The 15,506-nt window shown below is 49.8% G+C and overlaps 9 protein-coding genes and 3 non-coding genes across 12 annotated transcripts; 5 read left to right on the forward strand and 7 right to left on the reverse strand.

Moving 5' to 3' along the window:
• Positions 1-1,409: 1,409 nt before the first annotated feature.
• FVEG_15906 (hypothetical protein) lies at positions 1,410-1,634 on the forward strand (the record flags this gene model as incomplete). Its single annotated transcript, XM_018905135.1, has 1 exon — positions 1,410-1,634. One exon carries the CDS (start codon positions 1,410-1,412, stop codon positions 1,632-1,634), a length of 225 nt encoding a protein of 74 aa, XP_018752228.1.
• FVEG_06637 (hypothetical protein) lies at positions 1,581-2,883 on the reverse strand. The gene is made up of 2 exons (XM_018895042.1): positions 2,366-2,883; positions 1,581-2,222 (listed from the first exon to the last, which is right to left on the reverse strand). Exons 1-2 carry the CDS (start codon positions 2,393-2,395, stop codon positions 1,875-1,877), a joined length of 378 nt encoding a protein of 125 aa, XP_018752229.1. The 5' UTR covers positions 2,396-2,883; the 3' UTR covers positions 1,581-1,874.
• Positions 2,884-3,798: 915 nt separating this feature from the next.
• On the forward strand, positions 3,799-4,939 carry FVEG_06638 (hypothetical protein; the record flags this gene model as incomplete). The annotated part of the gene is made up of 2 exons (XM_018895043.1): positions 3,799-3,883; positions 3,933-4,939. The coding sequence occupies 2 exons, from the start codon at positions 3,799-3,801 to the stop codon at positions 4,937-4,939; spliced, it is 1,092 nt and encodes a 363-aa protein (XP_018752230.1).
• A 339-nt stretch (positions 4,940-5,278) lies between these two features.
• FVEG_06639 (thymidylate kinase) lies at positions 5,279-6,127 on the forward strand (the record flags this gene model as incomplete). The annotated part of the gene is made up of 3 exons (XM_018895044.1): positions 5,279-5,462; positions 5,505-5,613; positions 5,656-6,127. 3 exons carry the CDS (start codon positions 5,279-5,281, stop codon positions 6,125-6,127), a joined length of 765 nt encoding a protein of 254 aa, XP_018752231.1.
• Positions 6,128-6,180: 53 nt separating this feature from the next.
• On the reverse strand, positions 6,181-6,263 carry FVEG_15907. Its single transcript has one exon. It is a non-coding gene; the product is annotated as a tRNA-Tyr (tRNA).
• Positions 6,264-6,706: 443 nt separating this feature from the next.
• On the forward strand, positions 6,707-6,793 carry FVEG_15908. The gene has a single exon. It is a non-coding gene; the product is annotated as a tRNA-Tyr (tRNA).
• Positions 6,794-7,019: 226 nt separating this feature from the next.
• Positions 7,020-7,104, reverse strand: FVEG_15909. Its single transcript has one exon. It is a non-coding gene; the product is annotated as a tRNA-Tyr (tRNA).
• A 90-nt stretch (positions 7,105-7,194) lies between these two features.
• FVEG_06640 (formyltetrahydrofolate deformylase) lies at positions 7,195-8,462 on the reverse strand. Its single transcript, XM_018895045.1, has one exon. The coding sequence runs from the start codon at positions 8,083-8,085 to the stop codon at positions 7,234-7,236; it is 852 nt and encodes a 283-aa protein (XP_018752232.1). The 5' UTR covers positions 8,086-8,462; the 3' UTR covers positions 7,195-7,233.
• Positions 8,214-11,565, forward strand: FVEG_06641 (hypothetical protein). The gene is made up of 2 exons (XM_018895046.1): positions 8,214-8,988; positions 9,030-11,565. The coding sequence occupies exons 1-2, from the start codon at positions 8,631-8,633 to the stop codon at positions 10,097-10,099; spliced, it is 1,428 nt and encodes a 475-aa protein (XP_018752233.1). The 5' UTR covers positions 8,214-8,630; the 3' UTR covers positions 10,100-11,565.
• FVEG_06642 (hypothetical protein) lies at positions 10,131-11,669 on the reverse strand (the record flags this gene model as incomplete). The annotated part of the gene is made up of 7 exons (XM_018895047.1): positions 10,131-10,665; positions 10,707-11,182; positions 11,223-11,290; positions 11,331-11,367; positions 11,414-11,433; positions 11,474-11,524; positions 11,555-11,669. 7 exons carry the CDS (start codon positions 11,667-11,669, stop codon positions 10,131-10,133), a joined length of 1,302 nt encoding a protein of 433 aa, XP_018752234.1.
• Positions 11,670-12,031: 362 nt separating this feature from the next.
• On the reverse strand, positions 12,032-13,153 carry FVEG_15910 (hypothetical protein; the record flags this gene model as incomplete). The annotated part of the gene is made up of 1 exon (XM_018905136.1): positions 12,032-13,153. The coding sequence occupies one exon, from the start codon at positions 13,151-13,153 to the stop codon at positions 12,032-12,034; it is 1,122 nt and encodes a 373-aa protein (XP_018752235.1).
• Positions 13,154-13,406: 253 nt separating this feature from the next.
• FVEG_06643 (hypothetical protein) lies at positions 13,407-15,131 on the reverse strand (the record flags this gene model as incomplete). Its single annotated transcript, XM_018895048.1, has 2 exons — positions 13,407-14,620; positions 14,663-15,131. 2 exons carry the CDS (start codon positions 15,129-15,131, stop codon positions 13,407-13,409), a joined length of 1,683 nt encoding a protein of 560 aa, XP_018752236.1.
• Between the last annotated feature and the right edge of the window lie 375 nt (positions 15,132-15,506).

Consider the following 15,506-nt stretch of genomic DNA (forward strand, 5'->3'; position numbering starts at 1 on the left):
GCATCAGCGACGGTTCAAGTGGTAAGGATATCGGAGTCGAGCGAAAGCGGACTTGGTCTCGTGAAGAGGTTTGGAGGCCCCAGCTGTAGATTTGCAACAGGGGCAATATTCGGATGGCCAGCCGCATAGACTTCTTCTCCTCGACATGAATAGCAGCGTCACCGCAGACATCCTCGACTTCGAAAGCCGGTAATTGAGGAGAGCATTCTCTGTTGCCCTCGGCGGGCTAAGTCTGTCTGCTGATTTGAGTTCTCAACCACAAATGTCAAGCAGGTAATACCAACATGCAATATCGACTGGGGCGGCATTGATACCTTGTCTGGGGTTGCAGAAGCACCCTTTAAGTGTCAGCATGCGAATCGATGGTGGCCGAGCAAACTTACATAGTGCTTCACGATGGCGGAGATACCACCGGATTGAAGAACCCTCTGCAACACGAATTGACAGCAGTACCTCGATTATTGTGACGCCCACAATTAAGTATAATCTGCTGGATTACAGCGCTCTCAGTCTCGTCGCCATCTGCTGGAACGTCTATCTTCGTCCTGATACTCAAGTCAGCCCGTGATCTTGTCCTGGGAAGGGCCGTCTTACCAACAGACCTCCTGTCTTTAGTGTAAACTGAACTCATCTGCATCGTGAGGGAAATGGTGGCTTTTCTGCTGCCAGATGATGAATCAGGATTGTTCGCTTGGTTGTCGTTCCTGGTCACATGGTTCTGGTGCAGCTCAAGTCAGTATACCGAGATCTGAGCTCAGAAACTTCGCCAGTAACTGAGGGCTGCAATTTCGACATCCAGATCGACATTCCGCTTGGAAAGGATTCTTCTGTTGATGAAGGGTGATGTGATGGCAAGCAGATGATGGGATTTGGGTGCATTGAGGTGGAAGGCATGGTTCTGTGAATGGGCGATGACCACTTCTTGAGGGTCGTAGTCTTATGAACGGGAGCTCAGTATTTCCGCTTGTGAAGAGGCAGTTGAGGAACGGTGGTGGCGATTGATGAAACACGTTGACGAGAGAAATAGAAATCTCATATCAGGTACGAGCGCAGCGAGGAAAAGCCCTCCGCTAGGAGCCCCCGGAGGGATATTTGGCTATTGACGCAGTGATGAATGAAGATTTGGAGATGGGTGAATATGGATAACAGGTGGTGAGAAATGAGGGGGTTTACGATGAGCTCCTGCCATTCAACTGCTCCCGTGACTTTGCCGTGCTTTGAGGAAGGCATCACCACTATTTTCAGGAAGCAACACGACAGTGCTTTCACCTGCCGTTTGCATGCATTCACTCGACACCTTCTCATCACCGCTCACTCAAATCCTTCATCTTCATCTTCATCACACTTCTTGGTTACTACTTTATCATCATTCCTTTCCTTGCCCTTCGCCTGTCGTTTCACTATACACCATGGAGAAGCCCTTTGCTGGACAATGGCTGATCGATGATAAGGATCTCGCCGCAGACAACATCCTATGGGAAACAATTTGCTGCCCTTGCATTGTTTACGGCAGATCCGAAAAGGCTTACGAAAATGCTTTCGATAGGGCGCTTGAATGTGATACACCGCCGAATGGCCATGTTCGATTCAAGGTCAACAAGAAAGGAATCGTGGACACACAAGAGGAATACTAGTCGAAGCCTCTGAATGGCCCGGACATTTCTCTGCCCTGCTTGGGATTTGCTGCCTGCTTGCCTTGTAAGTGTCCCCTTGCGAGTCAAACACTCTAACATGTCTAGTCTATGGTCTCTTCATCTCCAACCTGCGTACAAATGTTCGCAATCTCTACAACATCGAAGGAACCCGCAGCGATGACAGGTTATGGGGCTGCTGCTATCCAGTTGATAGCCTCATTCAGATCGAACACGAGCTCATCAATCATGGACATCATCGGAGACGCAGTTGCTGCGGGTATGAGACCGAACCCTCAATGACCACATCCGCGAGCACTTCCCGATCGCACAGCAAGGCCACCACTTGTGATACGGAACCCGGTGAAAACCTTCCCTGTATCCCCGAAGATTCATCCGAGTGCACGTCTCCAACCTCATCTGCAAGCAGCCGAAGCAAGCCCCGGGAGAGGTCAATCGCTCAAGATCCAGTTGCACCGACTGACGCAACGCTTGACCACAGTCACGACCTCTCCAAAGATCCCAGAGGACCATATCGAACCAATGCACCTCACCAGTTGAAGAGTGACACTTCTGCTCCTGTGTATCCGCCTTCAATTCATCAGCTTCGAACCGATACCAAGGCGCCTGCCAGTCCACCTGCAGTTCATCGACACGATTTGTTTCAGGATGCAAACGAGACAAATGAGACCCAAGCCAATCACGACATTGGATTCGATCAAGTTGCAACATACCGAGCTAGTCCGGATCATCTGCTTCGGCATGACGAAAAGACGCCGGGAGCATTTCCTTCAGCTCATCATTTGCACCACGATACGGTGGTCCGGACCAAAGCACCACGACAACATGGACTCGAAGATGATGAGCAAGGTCCGAGTAGGTCGGGAAATGATGGGCCACACCATCTTCATGAGGACAAGTGAGGAAGGCGAGGAGACGGCGAGGTCAAGAGGCCAGACAGGTGGAATATTATTATGATTCAACCTCAGACACGACAGTAGCATTATCACTTCATAGGGGCTTACAATAGATATATCTCTGCAACCTCATGCGACCATGGTAGTGTCTGTTGTTACTGAAGTATTGGTGCGTCCAGACTCTACGGTCACATATGGTCTCTGAGTTGGCAGGCTATGCATGCGACCAGGACAAATTTGTGGCAAAAGCCGAGCGAATGTTACCGTCCCTCCCAGCCTCCGACTTGCAGCTCGATGCATTGGCGTTGCACACAAGTATCATCGAGAGGGGTTCGACACGGACACGACGCGAGAGATCGCGGGTGGTCTGGCCTTTAATAGTAACAAGCCAGGATAGAGTTACACTTTACAGGGACCCGTTTCGGTGGAGGCAGTACTCCGTAGCTGGTTGGCGATCGGTCAGATCAGCTGAAAGACGATAGCCAATTGGAATTGCGTGTCTGGCAGTGTTGTGATGAGACCATGGTCGCATATTGGCGGCCAAGCACAGGCTGGCTGGGCACAACAGCAGATGAGTTTGGGCAGACGACTTGGGGATTGAGACGACGGGCATTGAGTTCACAGATCAAGGAACACGAACTCGCGTTACATTAAATGTCTTCATCCTGCATGCTGAAATCTCCCTTGCATTGGCGCTCAGCGCGACGATTGGACATGGCACGCAGCGAACTGGGTTGACGCTTGTGGAGTTTTGGACGTCCCACAAGGCCAAGGCATGTTGCATTGAGCGAATCATTTTGGAAAAGTGCTTAGCGGTGACCAACTTGCATTGATTGAGGGGAAAACACCTCAGGCAGAGATGGCCTTATCTCGAGATGTACTCCGTAATGTTCACAGCTGAACGATCAATTCCATGCACTGGCAATTAACACGGTCGCGAATCTGCATTCTTGTTTCATACCTCTGCCCTCTGTAGGCATTCTAGTGACCTGCTTCTAGTGGCCGCACCGTCACGTACCGCGCTCACGTCCAAGGCACGACGCCCTAGAGGGAACCCACTTTCGCGCTGAAGCTCCCTTGATACCGATCTTCTCCACGCGCCCGCCCTCCGCAGCCAGAACCCACCTTTGGCACCGGGCCTCTTTTCTACCCGCTCCCTCCCACTTTCACTCATCATCGTCTTCACTCATTTACACGTTCGACTCACGCGATAACAATAAACAATAACTTCTCTCGCTGCTGGGTCCATCATGGCTACTGTCACTCGTCAACCATTTGCTCCCCTTGATGGGACTCGTCTCCAGACCTTGACCAGTCTCAAGAACAGGCAAAATGGTATGTGGAGATGCGGAGTGTTTGGGCTTCAACTGACATCAGTGATTAGCTTTGCCAACTGGTGGGAAACGAAAGGCTGAACTTATTGATACCGATGATTCTGAAAATGTCGATCCTACTTCTTTTGCCAAACGATCAAAGGGTTCCAAGGACAAGGACATCCTAAAGGACAGCATCCTCAAGCCTTCTGCTTTTATCCTCAAGCCTACACCTGTATCTGCATCTCCCATTCCTAATCGCCTCACGAGCTCTACCAAGACCCGACGCACTCTCCAACCTAAATCACCCGCCAAACTCAGCTCTGGCATTTCAAAGTCTTCTCCCATTTATGCTCCAGCTGGTCGATCTCCTACCCGAAGCAAGCGATCTGGTATCGCATCTAGCCGACGACGCACTGTTGGTCCCTACACCCGTGTTGATCCTCCTTCATTCAGTCTTGGATCCGCCGCTCCCTTTTCTCTCGATGCTGCTCTCAAGGGTACTATTCCTGGCTATGGCGCCAAGAAGGAACCCATCACTGCTCTGCATGAACCAGACATGAAGGCCAGCTGGTTCTTTGACATTCACGAGGACACGCCCGAACAAGAGATGACCAACCTTCTTCAACACAGCACATGTGTACTTGACATTTCATCCGACGAGGAGAGTCAAAGAAAACTCAACAGAGACCGTGCTGAAGGTCGCGATAAGGAAAATGTTCCTCCTCCCGATGACATTTCTCAAACTCGTCGCGCACCGAAAGCCGATGACATGATTGTTGAGAAAGAGCGTGTCGCATTGGGAGAAATGAACACTGCCGACTTTTACGCTGAAGGATGTGATGAGACATCAGTCATTTTTGTACCTGAAGATGAGCCAGAAGTGAATACGACTGCACCTGCGCCTGCGCCTGCGACAGCCGAAAAGCCAATCGATCCTTCAACAGAAGACATCGACAACTTGATGGCCAAGCCCACAGAAGGTTCAAGCAAGGCTGCAGTTTTGGAACCAATCGAAGGAACAGGAGAAAGTTTTGAGTTATGGGAAAGCGGTAGCGCGCATGATGAAGCTGTATAGGCACGAGGCATGAACAAGTCATGAACGGTTATGGTAATGGATACGGATGGAATGAATGATGGAATGGATGGATATGGATATGGATATGGTACGGATGGTGGAGTTTGGCCGGCGTTACCTTTCTTCTTAGGCTACCAAGAGCTGGGGCTATAGTTTTGTGACTTCATTATTGTCTGAGCATTAATTATTACCAGTGTTTGAAAGAATGTTGCACTGAGAATGTCTTGTTCACTGGGTGTAAATTATGATCTGATTCCCTCCGCACTGTGTCCCACGTGAACCACTAACCAAAACAGTGTGAATATTCCGTCAGCAATCCACTTCCCCTCATCAACCATCATGGCTTCAATCAACGATTTGGCGACGGCCGCTATTGCGAGCTCTGATACAGCGGATGATTCAACTCGGGGCGCATTCATTATTTTGGAGGGTCTGGATAGAAGTGGAAAGACGACACAGGTGAAACTGTTGGAGCAGAGATTTGTCGAGGAGGGTAAAAAGGTCAAGGTTATGAGATTTCCTGGTAAGTCACTGACGAAGTAGTGAGCTATGCTGATTTTTATAGACAGGACTACACCTATTGGACAGATGATTGATGCTTATCTCAAGAGTGATGTCGAGATGGATGACCATGTTATTCATTTATTGTTTAGCGCAAACAGATGGGAAGCTGTGTGAGTTTGTTGGTCTGTTACACTTCACTTCTGACCTTTCAGCAAACAAATCCAATCTCTACTCGCCTCTGGTACTACAATTCTCTGCGACCGGTATTATCACTCAGGCATAGTCTACTCAGCCGCCAAGCAGAACCCCTCTCTGACCCTCCCCTGGGCACGAGCACCAGAACGCGGTCTTCCCCGACCAGATCTTGTCTTGTTCCTCGATTTGACCGAAGAGCAAGCTCAAGCTCGAGGTGGTTGGGGTGGAGAGGTCTATGAACGATCTGGTATGCAGAAACGAGTACGGGAATTATTCTGGGGCCTCAGCATGGGCGGAAAAGACCTTGCAGCACAGGGACTTGGGCTAGGTGAGGGTGAGGACTGGACACAGGAGGAGGAGGACCTTGTGGTAGTTGATGCGGGCGGGAGTGTAGAGGAGGTTGCTGAGGAGGTCTGGAAAAAGGTTAGGGGTAGAGTTGAACAGGTTGAGAGAGGAGAGGTTGGAAGGACTGTGAGAGTTGTTAGGTGATGCTATCAAGATGATGAGCCTACATGGCTTCCAGAGATGACAGCAAAAATGAATCCCCGAGACCTGGATCGAACAAGTGACCTTTCGGTGACGGTACAGTTACAGCCGAACGCTCTTCCAGCTGAGCTACTCGGGGATGGCTCTGACGATCAGAGGAGTAGCCATGGCGATCGGCGAGCAAAGTTGGGTACATGTGTGGATGCTGTGCTCTCGATGAGGTATGCTGCGACAGTGAGGCGTGCAGGTTGTGGGTGCAGGAGATTGAATGCAATGTTCGAGGTATCCCAATGCAAGCTTGGTGTTGAGGCGTCGCATTGTGACACGGATGACGCGGGGTTGTTTCATCCCATCTTGTGTGATTGTTTTCTCACTAAAAGTTTTACGTGATCGTCTTTAAACTCAACAATTGCCACAGCATCTCTTGCTGCAATTATACGTTCTTGGATTGAATCCATTCTGACCAGCTGAGGGTAAACAGACTGTGTTAATTGAGCTCCAATGAATACGCTGCGTATAGATACAATTTACACTTCCTCTCCCAACCAAGTCCAATGGCTATTCCTCCGGTTTCGGAGATATCCCCGAATAGCTCAGCTGGAAGAGCGTTCGGCTGTAATTGTTAAGCATCTCACCGAAAGGTCACTTGTTCGATCCAGGTTTCGGGGATTCATTTTTGCATCTTTCACTCTTGCTCCAAGTTTATTTTTTTGCTATCCAGTTGCTTGTATGTAATTCATTAATTCATGAGTACGAGCGCAGCGAGGAAGAGCCCTCCGCTAGGAGCCCCCGGAGGGATCTCGTGGTAGTTGAGTGAGTTGTGATCGGCGACACTAAAAAGTTAAGATGTCATGATATACTCGACAACACCAGATGCTATGACCGGCAAAAGAAATCCCCGAAACCTGGATCGAACAAGTGACCTTTCGGTGTCATGTATCAGTTACAGCCGAACGCTCTTCCAGCTGAGCTATTCGGGGATTGGTGATCGTCGTTGACTATCCCTCCATACAGCCGTCTGGAGTCGTAGATTGAAGCTACAAGCATTCTCATTCACATGCACAAGCACTTGTTCCACAATACACTGCTTATAAGCAAACAAACTTTTATTAATTAAAGACTACAGTCTTGTGACCATTGAGGAACAATCTCCTCTCAGCATACCACCGCACAGCAGCAGCAAGAACTTGGCTCTCGACATTAGATCCCTCCTCAGACAACTCCTTAGGATTCATGCTGTGATCAACACGAGCAACCCGCTGCTCGATGATAGGACCCTCGTCCAGATCAGCAGTGACAAAGTGGGCAGTCGCTCCGATAATCTTGACACCGCGCTCGTACGCCTGGTGGTAAGGCTTGGCACCCTTGAAGGAGGGCAGGAAACTGTGGTGGATGTTGATGATGCGGCCGGACATGGCCTCGCACAGGGTGGGAGACAGAACCTGCATGTAGCGGGCGAGGACAATGAGCTCGATGCCGTGCTTCTTGCAGAGATCGAGGATCTGGCCTTCTTGTTGCGCCTTGGTGTCTTTTGTGACGGGCAGGTGGTGGAACTCGATTCCGTAGCTCTCGGCGAGGGCGGCGTAGTCGGGGTGGTTCGACACGATGACGGGGACTTCCATGCGCAGCTGGCCGGTCTTCATGCGGAAGAGAAGATCGTTGAGACAGTGGCCGATCTTGGAGACCATGATGAGAACACGGGTCTTGCGGGCGACGGGGCGGATATCGTAGTCCATGTTGTACTCGGCCGCGAGCTTGTCAAAGGCCTCGACGAGGTGCTCGGTGGACTCGGTCTCGGTAGGGCCAAAGTGCACACGCATGAAGAAGCGCTCGGAGACGGGATCGGAGAACTGCTGGAGGTCGAGGATGTTGTGCTTGTTGGCGGCAAAGATGCCCGTCACGGCATAGACGATGCCGGGCTTGTCGGGGCACGACAGGGTGAGGATGTGATCATTAGCCATGTTGAAGGCTACGGAGGGCGTTGAGATTGACGGGGAAGAAATTGGTGTAAGTGAGAAGAATTACGGCGTATCTTGTTAGCCTCCGTATGTCGACCGAGTATGACTCCGAGAACCCCACTGCGGGCTAACCCTCCACTATCGGAGAAGCGTCGGGATGTGGCTATGAAGGAGAGAGTTGGTATTAAGTAAATTGAGGGAAATATGCTGTATTGAGATGTTGAATAGAATGCGACATGGATAGCTGTGGACTGAGAAGTGCCGTCTGATGGTCATGATGCATTGGTATGGCCGGTTATATCCGTCTCCGCTATGGCTGCAGGGTAACAAGAGTCCACTGAACGAACCAAGCAAACGTCAGATCTGATAACTAGTCAAAGGATAGATAATTAGAAAGATAATCTACCAAGGTATGTAATATAACTAGAGATAATAAAGCTAATGCATGCAATTGGCCGTCACGTGGCGTTGATCGTTGATCGGAAGCCCATCCGTTCCCCACCATCAACACTCAACTAACTTGACATCAACATCAACCGCAATGCATCATGTCAGGTGGCTCCCGGAGCCGAGACGGCTGCTTCAACTGTCGAAGACGAAAGCGAAGATGTGACGAGGAGAAACCAACCTGTCGACGGTGTCAGAGAGCAGGAGACGAGTGTATCTTTCCGAGTCCAGCTTCAGCATCGAATCCGTACAAGTTTATCGTCGCGGCTTCTGACCACTATCTGGTGCCGAGTGATGACCAGAACCATAGCTTTCTAAATCTCTCACCCCAGGAACTCGTTGCTGTCTGTGATTCTAGTGAAGGAAGGATTGTCTGGGCAAAGGAATCTGTTCCCCGCAGTTTATCACCGTTTGCTTTTGAGCCGGGACGGTCAGTTGAGAAAGCTCTCGTGCAGTACTGTATGTATCCTCACCACCATGTATCCTCGCTAACAGGTTAGATGTCGAGGTCATTTCTAGGAGCAGAGTCTACGTGGATACAAGTCGGAATGGCTTCCGTACATCAGTCATTCCCCGAATGTTCATGTTCCAAGGCCCTTTGTTCTCCGCAGTCCTAGCCATGAGCGCAGCAGAATGGGCACAAAACATTGTCCCCGATGGAAGAGACTACCGCGCTTTATCAATGCAGTACAAGGTCCGAGCTCTCCATGAACTGCAGCACGCTCTTCCAGATTCCCAAGGCAGTGAGGGTAATCTTCTAACCTGTGTTCTCTTGGCATCTCTCGAAATCGCACATGGATCGTGTCCAACATGGCTCCGTCATCTTCAAGGCGCACTCGCTCTACTTGAGAGTTTCGGAAACAATATCGACCCCAGCGTAGCCGAATTTGCACTCCAGTATTTCCGGTTCCGATATATTCTTATGGAGACTACGCAACCTACCCACCAGGACTCGTTACACCAAGCAATGGCTGGTTTGGCCAAAGCCGAGGCTACACTCCCGCATTCTCGAAATCTGGTTGATGAACAGATTGGTTGCTCCATGGATCTCGTCGACATAATCAACGAAATATCGTCACTGTCTACACATGACATTTCCAGGGATCAACTGTACACCACAGGTCAAGATATTGAACAGCAACTCGAAGACCTTTCTTTTCAGGGTACAGACGACTACCTCTTACGGAGCGCTGAGTCTTTCAGAATTGCGGCGCAAATCTACCTCCGCCTCGTATGCTACAACACAGCCATCACCCACCCATCCATCCTGGCCCTCCACGAATCTCTTCTCTCCTGTCTTTCCGATATCATCGTTGAGGGACAGACTCGAAGATCATTTCCTATGTGGCCACTGTTCTTGGCAGGCTGTGCATGCTCATCAGACGAACAACGAAAGGTTGTGTTGGATCACTTCATGTTGATGGATAGTAAATGGCCGATTAGCAACATATCTGCTGTTTGGAATGCCCTCAGACTCATCTGGCATACACGAGATCTTCAGGCATCGAGTACAAACCAAGACTGGAGGGAGATTATTCACAAATTTGGATGGAAGCTCTCGTTGTCATGATCAATTCTAATACCTGGGTATACTCTATGCTCTAATGCGACCGCACGCTAAACTTCCAGCTCCCTTGACTTGCCATGGGATCCCTCGGTCCATCCCAGACTGGACACCATGATTCTTTGGCTCCTTCGTCTGCTCGTGCTCTTGATTCCTCCACCATTCGCATGATGAATTTGCTGTCCTGTACTTCGTCTTGCTCATCCCGGTCTTGAGACAGCCATCCCTCTCTTCGTCCGTCGCCAGAATTAAGTCGATGGTCAAGTGGTCGGATATCGTGGGATCCTGCACTGGCTGTTCGTCCCGTTCGTAATCGTACAGGCTGCCCCGTCAACATGGCCATTTCCACGTCCAAGTCTATCATTCCATCTTCAGGCCGATTCGGTCGAGAGGGCATGTGCTCTGTAGACGAGCTAATCCATCGGAAGGGCTTCTTGAACAGGGATGTCCGTGTTCGATCGCGTGGCCAATCCGGGTTTCGTGCTCGCCTACGTTTACGGACATGATGATCGATCAGGAGGTTCAGGGATGGAAGACAGGCGCAGACGAAGCCAATAGTAATCTCGAGAGCCCTGCAATCGTTAGACAAGCATTACTAGGCTGAACAACATACGTTAGGATGCCGATCGGCGTATAATCGACAGTAATATCATCCGAGTTCAAAAAGTCTACCGCCTTGGCAACACGGAACAGTGTCAAGGCTGTAGCGATTCCACCAGCCCCCAAAAGCAACACAATCTTGATCCTTTTTCCTATCGACATTCGGAGTTTCCAGGTCAACGGTATCGGGATCAACAGAATGACCAAATCCGTGACAATCGATAGCGATAGATCAGAAAAGAAGATCTTTCGTTGGTTGAGACATCGTGCGTTTCTGACATCTGGATCCCAGTATGTCCGGATGGGATAACAGTTGACAATCCGAAGTATTTGGATCGGAATGTATGCCACCAGTAAAGCCCATGTCAAGATCTTGATTCCTTTTGCGACTCGTGGTTCAACAGCAAAAACTCGTGCCATCAAAAGCAAAATGGTCGCTTTGGTGAAAAATGCAGCCGGGATATAGACAACTGTACTGGCATAGAACCACTGACTTGTTAGATCTGTCGGTTACGCTTGGGCTACTCACCTTTAGCCAATTATAGTATTCTGGTTTACGAATTTCCCAAGCATGATAACCTGCTCCATACCGGGCCACTACTTTGTTAGTGACGCAACGAAAAGGGAATAGACATACTCATGAAGCAAGTGACGCAGTACATGACGGCGGTGATCTAAAGGTTAGCATGCCAAACATTGGGCATCAAGAGTCGGTCATACAAATGCTGCTACACATGTCCCTAAACTGTTAGCTTTGATCAACATGAAATGTAGACATACAATCTTCCAACCCAAAGTTCCGGCTAATCGTTCCCTTGACATAAATCCGTACTATAAAAAAGAGTGTAATAAAGAATACACATATCGTCGTCAAGACAATATTCAACGTCCAGTAAACGTCTTCAGGGTTGTTGTAATCGGGAACAACCCCAGGAGGGGCATTTCGATTCGAATCGGGACCTGTTGCATTCCACATATCGTGGAAAAGGTCGAATTCATTGTAAGTGGAGATGTAGAATGACGGGAGGCGATGAATCCTTGATATCTGAGAGTCAAGCTTTAACTAGTGGATCTTCGGGGAGCCAACCGTCGACGATCAACGCCACTAACGGTTGGTGCTGAACTCTGTTTCTGTTACAGGGCTTCCTTTGGTTGAGGTCACTGCAATGACTCAAGGCGAGGGTTAGGGGCGGTGATCCTGTGGCGTAATTGGGCAAAACATGTTCTTGAATGATATTCGAGCGGCCATAGATACCGTAGAGTAGCCGATTTGGACGAGTATTGATCTTGGCAAGGCTGTGATCTGACGATCCAGTTGTTTCGCACCAAGTCAAAGCGCTACCCTCCATGAGTACAGCTCGAGGCTGCATACAACATTGTCCCAAATTCATCAACATCCTCCAACCATCTGTCAACTCTCCGTCGTTGGCGTTTTATGTCTTCCTCGCTCATTCCATCTGGAAATGGCCACAATTCATCCAGTCGAAAAGAGTCACTCCCCCATTCGGCCAGATGAGAGTTGTAGCTCTGTTCCCATCCGTTCCGATCTGCTTGCCACAGATATTTGCTGCCTGGCGAATAGAGTCCCCTCAACTCAGTCCCCAGATACGTGGTGATACCATCATGAGCTGACAAGACATTGTCCAGAAAGTACATGGTGTACAGGGTTCGTCTCTTGGCCTCTGCCATGATCCATGATTCCCATTTTGGGACCGCACCTCGTTGTTCTGCCGCACATACAAGCCCTTCATGAGAGGTTGTGCATGCAATTTCCTGAAGGTTGATCATTGCCTGACGAAGAAATGGCATTGAAGGGCCCAGGTGAAAGAACAGAACCATGGAATAGATGAGATATGCTTGAAACAGTCCAACAAGATCGATGCCTTGATACGTTCCTCGCTCTTCGTAGAGTCTAGTCATTTCTCGCTGGAGGATATCTGCGGCGATACTCACGTTGCCAGGTGGAGGATCGCATATTCGGACCAGAGTAAAGCAGGTCGAGAGTGGCACCAATGACTGCTGCATAGGATGGATGAATGGTGGCAGACGACCTCGAATTACTGTCGAGGCATACGATTTGAGCATTCGATAGACAAAGTTGATGACACTTTGACTGTAGTTCTTGGGCGATTGTCCAGGCAGTGGAACATACGAGTTGAGCCATCGGTTCTTGATGTCGTCGCTGTTGATCGGACACACGAGGTCCAGTGTATCAAACTGAATGTCAGGGTCTTGGAGCAAGCTCTGTTCAAAGCCAAGAGTGTCTGACGTCGAGTTCTCCCCGTTCTCCGCGTCCGGCTGCGAGTCTACGGTCGGCTCTCGAGATCTCCCAGGATAGCTACATGCCAGACTTCGCAAAGCACATCGTCCGCAGGTTTCCTTGCGATCACATTTTGCTTTGGCGGTTATACAATGCTGACAAGCTTTGACTCGAGGGGTGGAATATCTTGAAGGTGCCATAATTGAGTGATTGAATTGATCCAAAGAGTCTTAAATAGTCGGTATTGCGTTGTTCCGACCCGTACATCACATTCATATCATCTGACGAGTTCAGACGCCAAATTGACATGCGAAAGCAGCTCATATTCGTTGCTACAAAGCCCACCAAACGCCAGAAATTCAACTCGCTCACCAACTGGTCGTGTCATTCAAGGAAATAAATGAGCTCCTCGTGATATTGGAACCCGCAGGTATCACTCGTTTTCGTTTCCAATTAACCCATTTTCACATCTCCATTAACCTCAGTTTGAGGAAGCATTGGCTTCTCGTCTTCTTGGGCTCTTCGCTTGCCCATACGGTCGAGCCATTGCTCAGCGCTGACAATTGTTCCATCTACGACACCACTTACTTGGACAACCATGTCCAGACCTTCTTTGGCCAAGACCAAAACTTTGTGTGCACCTTCAGTTAGAGCAGTCTCGTTGTCTTGTTGCCCGGCATTCCTGTCGGTCATGGTGGCGACACGGAATCGTTGGGGTAGACTGGTGAGATGACGTCGCACAAGGATTCGTGCGTTTTCGGGCAACGCGCCCCCTGCGTATTTCGACACAGTATTGATGGCTTCTCGCAGGGTTCTGAGGACATCGCCCTTGAGGTTTGAGATGCGAGCAGCAAGTTGAGAGCGAGATTCAGGATCAGCTTGTTCGCCAGCTTGTCCGTCAGGTACCTTTTCGTACTCATCAAGGGTAGTCTTTAGAGCTGAAATCACACGAGCAATGTGATCATTGGCCCAGCGAAGCCACTGTAGACAGTATTTGAGACTGCGTAGACTCTCTTGGCTCATGGCGACGCTGAGACCAGAAGTAGACGTAATCAGGCGTGACTGCCAGGCGCTGTTTGGTCGTGATGGTCGCGGTGAATTGGAATCAGTCTCAGTATATGCGGGTGATCTCAACTCATCGTAAGCAGGAAGCGTGTCAACCGTGCTAGTAGTCGACATGCGACGAGACATGGTCTTTGAGGATGGCGAAGGCGCTGTATCCATCTGTTCGTCGCTCATTTGCTGCATTCCTTCAGACTCAAATCGCTTGTTGCTGACTGCTTCATCCTCATCCGTTTTGCGTCGCTTCTTACTGTTGCCGGTTTCCAAATCCGACGTCGAGCTGTTTTGCCGTCTTCCGCCCAAAAACCATCTGACACCTCCTTCAACACCAGTTACTCGACCAACGGAACCAACAGTGTTCGCAATAGGTGTCAGGTATCCTTCAACATATTCGGCGCCAGATCGAAAACGCGGTGAAAAGTTCTTGGCGCCACCATACGCCGAAGTAGCGCCTTCAATTGTACTCGCCAACAATGGATGAGTCGTCGTGAGGAGAGACAAAAGTGGTTCAGGCTGCGGCGATTGTGGTTGATTCGATTGAAGTCCTGAGGTGGGTGGACTAACTGGAAGAGAGGAATTTCTGTGCGGTGGTGAAGATATAAAGTCTACAAGGTTAGAAACGATCAACATTACAATTGGCAACATACCTGCTCTCAAATCTCCAAGCGCCTCAGCTGCCAGTCGCACATCTGGATCATCAAGGCTGACGCTACCAGCCCTCGCATCAAGAGCATCAGGAGAAGCAGCGCTGACGACACTGTTGCTACTCCCATCGAGATCCATTCGTGTCGGGCTATCGATACTATGCGCGAAAACAGGCGGATAAGGCATAGGATATAAAGGAAGCCGAGTCTTGGTCGGTTCCATTGCCATTTCGCTCGTAAGTGAACTCAGAGGTGGTAACTTGGTGTCATTGTCGGCATCGAATCTAGCCAAAGGAGGCAAAGAAGTCGGTATATCGGTAGGAACATCAGGAAAATTTATCGCATTCGGTGAAACGACATTGGAATAAGCTGGAGGAGAAAAGGCCATCAATGGTTGAGGTCGAGCAGGTGGTGGTCCGAGGACATGACGAGACTCGGACTCCCGATCAGGAAGCATGTGATTGCGCTCCATGGTCGGCGGTAACACGGATATGTCAACTGAGCATCGAGTGAAATCGGCCAGTGGCCGCAAAGAAATCGCAGCGAGACAAAAGAAATAGCAAATCAATAAAGATGCTGACGATGGAAGCGGAGATGTGATGTTGGGGAGAGATTGGGAATGAGAGCGACCGTGGGGGGACGAGAAACCTGTTAACGTCAGGCGCTCGCGGGACCTTCTTTCCTGCTGCAGGGACCGGCTGAACAAACAAGCCCAGCGCAAGACGATAGCCCACTAAAAACCGGGCCGGCTACAGTGGCTTCAGGTGACTTGTTTTAGAGGCGTAGTGGGGAAGATCGCTAAAGGAGCTGCACCCAATATCAGAGCATCATCACAGGAAATATGGCC

The sequence above is a fragment of the Fusarium verticillioides genome, chromosome 7 (genome assembly GCF_000149555.1).
Source record: "Fusarium verticillioides 7600 chromosome 7, whole genome shotgun sequence".
Taxonomy (NCBI): domain Eukaryota; kingdom Fungi; phylum Ascomycota; class Sordariomycetes; order Hypocreales; family Nectriaceae; genus Fusarium; species Fusarium verticillioides.

What these genes read in the sequence shown, in the direction of transcription:
- FVEG_06640 (XM_018895045.1), bottom strand. Translation starts at nt 8,085, where the DNA reads ATGGCTAATGATCACATCCTCACCCTGTCGTGCCCCGACAAGCCCGGC.
- FVEG_06641 (XM_018895046.1), top strand. Translation starts at nt 8,631, where the DNA reads ATGTCAGGTGGCTCCCGGAGCCGAGACGGCTGCTTCAACTGTCGAAGA. An exon ending in GAAAGCTCTCGTGCAGTACT is followed by an intron (nt 8,989 to 9,029) that starts GTATGTATCCTC and finishes CTAACAGGTTAG; the next exon opens with ATGTCGAGGTCATTTCTAGG.
- FVEG_06637 (XM_018895042.1), bottom strand. Translation starts at nt 2,395, where the DNA reads ATGCCGAAGCAGATGATCCGGACTAGCTCG. An exon ending in AGATGATCCGGACTAGCTCG is followed by an intron (nt 2,223 to 2,365) that starts GTATGTTGCAAC and finishes GATGAATTGAAG; the next exon opens with GCGGATACACAGGAGCAGAA.